The following is an 8,774-nucleotide window of genomic DNA, read 5'->3' on the forward strand; positions in this document are numbered from 1 at the left end:
GAGACGGGCGCGTCTTCAAGAGACAATGTAGAATTTGGGGGCCCTGAAAAGGGCGATTTTATGTCTTCCCCGTGAGAGAGCACCGGGTCGGGATTAACCGCCCGGCAGGGAAGAGAGTAAGTTGTCATTGATCGACTCGCATTCAGTCGTGTGGCGTGTTGCCGCGGACGTCTGCAGCGTACACCTAACCCTACGCGACGGCACTTCGAGAACGTTCGTCGGGCGTCATAGGTATGACAATCCCGATAATCGATTAGCTCTGAGCGGTGCACGTCGATATGACCGCTGTCGGTCGTGCAGTGTAGACACACCGGCAACACGTCGTTACTGAAGTTTGCTGTGATAGGCTGTCGGCTTCACGACGTTTGGTCGACATTTCTGTCGTTAGTATTTTGACGGGGTGCACAAAAAGTTTTGACCGGCTGGCGTTCGTGAGACATTGGTGGGGTGTGCGACGCCGAGTCGGCACTACCGCCACTACCCGAGTCAGCTGAGGCGAACAACCAGATAGTTCCCTGCGACCGTGCGCAGTCTTATGTGGAACACCACGTTACTCCTCCGCAGCCTCAACGTGTCGTAAACCGTGGTTAGCTCGGATAGTCGTCACGCATCTGGACGGGTGAGAAGCTTCGCGTATGTTCCACGCCGATGCCATACCGTATTGCCACAAGCGGTGTGATTTTACCTTGAGCCATTCGAAAGGGTTAGGACCGAAGGGCAACGGACAACGGCGGATCGCGTTGTGGTCACCAATTTGGCGGGGCGCACAAAAAGATTTGACCGGCCGACGTCCTTGAGGACATTGGTCTGGTGTTCGTGGCAGGTCTGTAATATAGACGATGTCTGCCGGTGTGGTCGCAGCTGGGTAGAAACAGGTGAAGCTGTGCGCCGCTCAGTCGACACTACCCGAGTCAGTCGAGGCGAACAACCAGATGAGTCTTTGTGGCCCGCCACAGTATCTTCTGGTTTGAGCGTACAGCTACGATCCGGCGTAGTCGATGGTGTTCGTCGGGTAATCGGTATCTGTTTACCGCGAGCTTCGTCCGGTCGCTTCTCTCTTCTCTTCTCTTACTGGGTTCACCGCCAATCGTCTGGGTCTTGTTTCTTTTAATTCTTCCGCTGGTTTTCTTAGTTCTTGACAGTTTGAAGGTTGAAAGTAGACTGACGATATTCGGAAACGCATCCGTATTTATATTCGTTGGCGTCAATTATTAGGATGTTGATTAATCTATATAGCGTTGTTACTATGACATTGAATTACTGGCCGGCTATTGCATTATTCTAATTTAATATGTAATATTTTTCCTTATTACACTTTTGATTCTCTTTGGTGTAGAATTGTATTTTTTTTTATTAGTTCTTTTACAATTATATGTATACAATTAATAAAACAATAATATGTATAATATATAAATCCTTCTCAAAATCTGAAATGCTCAAAATTATTTAAATATCCCAGGTAAATTTATAATTAAATATCAATTTAGAGCAACAATTAAAAATAACAACCATGTTTTTAAGTACCTAAGTTATAGTTAAAACTTAGTTGTGACTTGCGTCTTATCTCTATAATAGTTACTTATATTAAATGTTGGTATTAAAGTATAATATAAATATTAAATAAGGTAAATCGCGAGCTACTTTGTAATACAAATACATAGTTGGTTAAACCTTCTATACCGTGGCCTTTCGTAACGTGTGCGACCATGCAGGTTTTTAAATATGCCCGTTTTTCATTTTTACTATTGAGGATGTCTAGAATTCAGAAGTATGGATTATAAACCTAATTTCACCTAACCTAATAGATTATATAAGCCCCCGAAATTATTAAAAATATTATTTTAGTTGTCCATGTTATTATATACAATTTTATTTATATTTAAAGTGGTAAATTTAATAGAAATACCTAATAATCTATGCGATTTGGTCATTTCAGGTTTCGAAGTGCGCGAAGTGCTGGACGGTTCGGAAGTTAAGCTGAAAACACAACAGCAGGACGCCGAAGCGTACGACAATGACGATGACGACGCGGCGGGGAGTCCGTCCAGGGACATCGCGGACAACGGCATGGTCCGGGTGGAAGGGCCGCCGGCCAAGCGTCGGTCGGACAGCCAAGCCAAGACGGTTCACTTCGTGCTGCCGCTGTTCAACCGGCTGGCCACGTTCGCCCGGTTCGTGGACAACTACGAGTCGGTGTGCCTGGCGAACGACGAGCGCGTCACGCTGACGGTGGTGCCCTACGGAAAGGCCACCGCGGACGGCGCAGCCGCAGCGGTGGCGCAGCTCGCGGCCCGTCACCCGGACGCCCGACTCACCGTTCTGCCGGACGCCGGCGGCCCGTTCGCCCGGGCGGCAGCGCTGCACGCGGGCGCCGTCCACGCGGCCGGCCCGCCACCGGACGACCTACTGTTCTTCGTCGACGTGGACATGCTGTGGACGGCGGCGACGGTGGACCGCGTCCGGTTGAACACGGTCCGCGGCCGCACTGTGTACTTCCCGATCGTGTACAGCGAATACGACCCCGTAGTGGTGTACGGCCGAGCGGCCGGGTCCCCGAACCACTTCCTGGTCAACCAGGACACCGGATACTGGCGGCAGTACGGGTTCGGCATCGTCAGCGCGTACGCCACCGACCTGGCGGCCGCCGGTGGACTGGACACGTCCATCCGGGGCTGGGGCAACGAGGACGTGGACCTGTACGAGAAGTTCGTGCGGTCCCGGACCGCGACGGCGGTGTCCGTGTTTCGCGCCGCCGACCCGGACCTGGTGCATGTTTACCACCCGGTGGAGTGCGACGCCGGGCTGCCCGAACCCAAGGCCCGGATGTGCGCCAACACCAGGTTCGAGACGTACGGTAACGTGGACCAGTTCGCCAACATCATCTACAGGAACAGAGAAGCGGTGTACGAGTTCGCGGCCCGCCGACTGTTGAACGGATCGACCGCTGCGACACGACCTCCGCCGCCGCCCCCGCTGCCCGTGTCCGTGTCGGCTCCTCGACCGCGCGTTTAATAATATTATTGAATTGTATATTATTATTATTATGATATCATACTCTGCACATTATTGTTTGTCATTTTTATCGTAAACGAACAAGGTCGGCGATTCGCGTCGTGATCTCAAGTCGATCGAGAAAATCGTGTCTCTCTTTTTATACGTCTCTCTCTCTCTCTCTCTCTCTCTAGATATAATTATATATATATATAATATTATAAATATAATGTTTAAAACATATCGTGATATTATTATACCAGCTGTAATATGATACAATTAATTGTAGGTATTTGTAACAAATATTATTAGTTATTACGACTGATAAATGTTTATCATAACAATTAAGGAAATAATATAATAATTTAAATACAGTTTTTGGTGTTTTATTGTTTGTAAAAAAAAAAAAATATGTACGGACACATAATATTATTACATAAAATATAAAATCGGTGAATATTATTACATTTACCTAAACATAAAAACTAAAATTTTAATTTTAATACAGAGTAAAATTGTACTTAATATAATATCATTCAGTTCTCTTGAATTTATAGCTTATTATTACACTAGACGATCACTTACTCATCCTGACAAATGTTTGTATGCGATTCATTTGTTGTTTCCACTGGCCATACCAGTCATTTAAAATTTCATAATCTACTGTTTGATGATCATTGATTTCAATATTTTCTTCTTTTCTTTTAGGTCTATTATATTCTTGAATATTGTTGTGAAACGGTTTCTGTATAGATTTATTGCTGTCTTTCACAAAATGTATCTCATGGCTGTTATGATGACCATAAGAGCAATTTTTATTTGTAATATTTTCATCAAAACTTTTATTTTTTGCTATTAATTTAATTTTTTCCTTAAATTGTTCTTCTAAATCAGTTTCTTCCTCATATTGTTTTTTATTATCACAATGTTCATTTTCATTGGCATTTTCTTGATTAACATGATATTCGTCTTCATGTAAGTATTCTTCATCACACGATTCTTCTTCATCACAGTATTCTTCTTCTTCATCACAATATTCTTCTTCTTCTTCACAGTATTCTTCATCACAATTTTCTTCTTCATCAGAGTATTCTTCTTCGCAGGATTCTTCTTCATTGCAGGATTCTTCTTCATTGCAGTATTCTTGTTCATCACAGTTTTCTTCTTTCAATGATTCTTTATCTTCAATATCCTTTTCACATATCATAGTTGAGACATCACTCTCTTCTACATCTGTTAAATGAGAAAATTCACTATCATGCTGTACTGGCTTTAAAAGGCTAAAATCTGGTACTTGAAATAAACTATAAATGTCAGTGAATCGTAGTCGTTCACTATTATTTATATCAATTTTTGTGTCATCAATATTTGATTCATTAGAAAAATTGCTTTCTATACACACTTCATGAACAAACTGCTTGTCTTCACAATTAATTTGAGGTTTATCTTGGCTCTGTAAAAGCTGATTCGTATTTATATCATTTATTTTATCATCAGTAGTGTTGGATATATTTTTTATATCATTATCTTCACATATTTGATTTATATTAGAAGATTCATTTTCACTTACGGTTTCAAGTGTAGAGTTTTTTAACATTAGTTTTTTATTAGCTTCATATTTCTCGAAATCTGAATCATAATTTGTTATAATGTCTAACAGTTCATCAGGACTATATTTTGTATATTGATCAGTGCTTTCAAGTAAAGGTTCTGGATCAAATAACACAAAAGATCTGCCATCATTTAAATGTCTTTTATCAACCATGTTTTCTTCAATGAGTTTTTTTTCGGTTTCTTTAACAATATCACAAAGTTTTTGTAGTGATTCTTTTTCAGATAAACTGCTAATATTTGATTTAATGTCATTGGGAATAAACGTAGAATCACCTTAAGTAATGAAAATAATAAAAATTAAATTAAAATGTATAATGATTATTTTATAAAAAATTGTCTTACTTTCATTATCCTTATTTAAGTTTTCTTCAATTACATTATTTCCATTTTCTTTAGTGATTTCATCATCAGTATCTTGGATTGATAACATTTCAGGTTCAGTTGTTAAATTAAGATTTTCAAGCTCGCTGTCTGCATATTCAAGTATAGGTTTTGTAATTGCAATCGGTAACATTTTTACCTTAACACTTTCAATACTGTTAATAATATTTTTAAAAGATTTCAACTCTTTGTCATCATCCAAAATAGTAAAAGCATTTCCTAAAAAAACAATATCTCAGTTTTTGATAGAATTATATATATTTGATAAAAAAAATATTATCCAACCTTTGTTTCCAAATCTTCCAGCTCGGCCAATTCTATGTAGATATGTAGCCCAATCATTTGGACAGTCCATATTAATTACCAAGTCTACATTTGACGAATCTATTCCTCTGGCTATCAAATCAGTGGCAACAAGTATTTTTGATTTAAAAGATGTTAATCTATCTACTAATTTCAATCGAATACTTTGATCTTGATCACCTCTAATATAATCAGCTTTATAGTTATGATCACGTAGCATATTACAAACAGCTTCAACTCTGTAAAATTATAATGAGTAAAATTACCATATATTATTTTGTATAATATATTTACCAATAACAATACCTTGTCATGTAATTAGTGAATACGATACATTGAGTGTATGGTAAATTTTGTAATATATTGAGAAGTCGCACATTTTTGGCAGGTAATAATATTATATTAGTACTGACTGCTTTAACACATGCTACATACTGCTTAATACCTAATAGGAACTTTGATGGATCTTGTAACGCATTCATATCTTCTTCTGCTCCCTTGACCATGATATATTCTTTCATGAACTCGTCGAAAACAGACATATCATTTTTATCAATTGATGCACTTACAACTATTGTTTGCTTTAATTTTGGAAGTTTAGCATCAATCAGTCTGGAACAATAATGTTTTTTCATAAATTATAATTTATACAAAAATATATATGTTATACATTTAAAATCAGTGCCAATATAACATAATAATGTTAACATTAGAAATATAAATCAAATTACAACATTTTACCTAAGCATAACTATTCATTTTCATTTTTAGAGGAAAAATGCAGAATTTTACAGTTTAATAAAAATATTTTAATTAAACATTTTATAATCAAAAGAAATTTAGGTATTCTACAAAATACTAAAATATATACTGAAAGGAATTAGACAAGTCTATGATAAAACTATTGTTATTTTTTCTTTTTTGTATTAGTCTTATTATTTTTTTATGGCTAATATTTAATATTTTTAAATTAAATAAAAATTTTGAAGAAAAAAAAATAGTAACTTACTTAAACCTTAACACTGTTTTAATTGTAAAAATGGATTATATATCTATTAAATATTAAACAGCTTTGTATATATAATTTTTTTTTTTTTAAATAAGTAAAATAAGTACTGCGAATAAGTTACTGGTTAAACTTTTTAAATATAGACAATTTCTAAGAAGAATAATTATATAGGTAATCTTAAAAGAGAAGCTATTATACCTACATTTTTCAATAGGTACCTACAATATTTATTTAATTTTCTATAAAATTCAATATTGATAATATTACCGAACATCTTTTGTAAAACTTTTGTCAGTAAACAATCTGTCAACTTCATCAAGTATAAAGCTCTTTACTTCTGAACATTTTAACACATGGTCATTGAGTAGATGTTTGATGCGTCCTGGTGAACCAACAGCTATTTGACAGCATTTTGCCTTCTGTTTGTCAACATCAACTGGAGTACCACCAATGAAATATTCACATTTTAGTCCTAAATTTCAGATACATAAGTTTAAATTAGATTATCTATTTCAATATGTATAGGTACTAATTTAATGCAACATCAAGTAAATGAGAAAAAAAATCTTTATTTAGATAATATAAGTATACATGTTACTATGAATGTCTGCAATTGATGAATGCTGATAGTTACCAATAAATGTTATTGTACACCAAAATCATTGGTAAATGTTGATATATTGATTAAATTTGTATTGTTTAGTATTTATAAATACTCATTAACGTATATCGACATTTTAATAGTCATGATGATGAATGCTAGTAATGCCGATATAGTTTTATTTTAATGTAATTTCGGGGTAATGGGAAAGTCACAATAATAATATATATAAATAATACATAGTAGGTATACTACAATATAATATTAGATTTAGCACAAGTTGGTAATTTTTATAAAATATTTTTTTACTTAACAACTTTTATTATTTCAATAGGGGCTTATCTATACTGCAATTGAATATGCTATTGTCATTCATAGCAGCTATACATTAGTATTAATACATTACATACAATAGATTTGCACAATAACTAAACATTTTATCAAAAATCAGTTTTCAGTTAATAACAATTTCTAATAGATAATTTAAATACATTAAATACATTTATTTTATATTAATTTATACATTTTATAATATTTAATTATAATAATACATTGCTAAATTAAATATGTTGTACATAAATACTATCTGATTTAACTATAAACGTAAACATTAACCAAGATTTTGTTATGTATATCAACAATGACCAAAATCATCACGTTAATGTCCAGATTTTTTTAATTTATCAACATTTGGTAATTTTGAATGTATGTGTTGATATACACAAGAACTGTTAGCATTCACCATAAAACATACACTGAAAGGTTTTAGTATCAAGTTGGGAGAAAAAATAGTTTTGTTGTAAGTACCTGTTAAGTGTTGTCCAACTTTTTTGAAACACTGTTGAATTTGGACAGCGATTTCTCGTGTTGGTGCCAAAATAATAGTTTGTAAATGATTTTGCTCTAATTTTAATTTAATCAAAGTTGGTATAACAAAAGTTAATGTCTTTCCAGTTCCATTTTTTGCCTCGACTATTGTGTCTATAAATATAAAAATCATATAATACGAGGTGGTGTATTTTGGAGGTAAGGAGAAAATAAAAATATTTTGTACAAATTACCATTTCCTGCGATGATTGTCGGTAGAGCGGCAACTTGTATTGGAGAAGCATTTATAAACTCACAATCAGACAGACCTTTCAATATAAGTGGATGGTCCTTTATAATGGCACTGAATGGCGTCTCATCTTGTGTCTGTACATCTGTAGTTCGGTCAGTGTCTTTGGAATATTCGGACGCCGGCATTGTATCAATACAAAATTAAGAAAAAGTAGCTGAGTAAAAGAGCGTTTATGAATTAGATAATAGGTAAGACTAAAGACACTATGAAGTAAGAATGAATAAGACGAGACAGGTGATCCATGGAATTCGAAAGTCAAAAAACTCAAACGACAAACACCGTTTCCGTTTATCAATTTGTTATGACTGATAATGATTATCACAACAACGTGTTTTTTGTTGACACCATTATCAATGGTTAATGTAAAAATGATTTGATATCTCTGTGATATCAACAACTTCAATATTGTTTTTTCAAACTTATTTGCGGTATCAACTATCAACGCAACGACAGATTTTTATTTTTTAAATATTTTTTAAAGAAAATTAAATCATAGTAGGTACCTAATCAGTAATCATTAATTATAGTATATAATATGTATAAACAATTGGCTATTTCATAATAGTAATTATTTATTAGGTACTCTATTTTGTTAAGTTGAGTTAAATAATATAACCACTATTTCCTTATTTCTTATAATATATAGATAACAAAATATGGATTACTTAAGTACCTATAGGCGCATATTATGTGTAGTGTAATATTATTTATTAAATAGATATCTATACGGAGCTATGCCACGCTTTGTAGGACAG

General features: G+C 34.9%; 2 protein-coding genes across 2 annotated transcripts in view; one reads left to right on the forward strand and one right to left on the reverse strand.

Moving 5' to 3' along the window:
• The window catches only part of LOC132919932 (chondroitin sulfate synthase 1-like), a 26,294-nt gene extending 22,926 nt beyond the window's left edge, over positions 1 to 3,368 (forward strand). The window contains exon 6 of the mRNA XM_060981878.1: positions 1,937 to 3,368. Coding sequence (XP_060837861.1) covers positions 1,937 to 3,012 — 1,076 coding nt within the window. The 3' untranslated portion in view covers positions 3,013 to 3,368. The remainder of the gene's footprint in view (positions 1 to 1,936) is intronic.
• On the reverse strand, positions 3,362 to 8,310 carry LOC132919933 (probable ATP-dependent RNA helicase DDX20). Its single transcript, XM_060981879.1, has 7 exons — positions 7,961 to 8,310; positions 7,707 to 7,880; positions 6,566 to 6,770; positions 5,596 to 5,901; positions 5,272 to 5,528; positions 4,948 to 5,205; positions 3,362 to 4,878 (listed from the first exon to the last, which is right to left on the reverse strand). The coding sequence occupies exons 1-7, from the start codon at positions 8,142 to 8,144 to the stop codon at positions 3,569 to 3,571; spliced, it is 2,694 nt and encodes an 897-aa protein (XP_060837862.1). The 5' UTR covers positions 8,145 to 8,310; the 3' UTR covers positions 3,362 to 3,568.
• Positions 8,311 to 8,774: the final 464 nt, after the last annotated feature.

This window comes from Rhopalosiphum padi, chromosome 2, assembly GCF_020882245.1.
Source record: "Rhopalosiphum padi isolate XX-2018 chromosome 2, ASM2088224v1, whole genome shotgun sequence".
In the NCBI taxonomy this organism is placed as follows: domain Eukaryota; kingdom Metazoa; phylum Arthropoda; class Insecta; order Hemiptera; family Aphididae; genus Rhopalosiphum; species Rhopalosiphum padi.

Excerpts from the sequence above, each read along its gene's own strand:
- LOC132919933 (XM_060981879.1), bottom strand. The coding sequence starts at position 8,144 with ATGCCGGCGTCCGAATATTCCAAAGACACTGACCGAACTACAGATGTA. Across the intron at positions 5,206-5,271 it reads TGGAAGATTTGGAAACAAAG|GAAATGCTTTTACTATTTTG; the intron begins GTTGGATAATAT and ends TTGTTTTTTTAG. Across the intron at positions 4,879-4,947 it reads CTTAAATAAGGATAATGAAA|GTGATTCTACGTTTATTCCC; the intron begins GTAAGACAATTT and ends TCATTACTTAAG.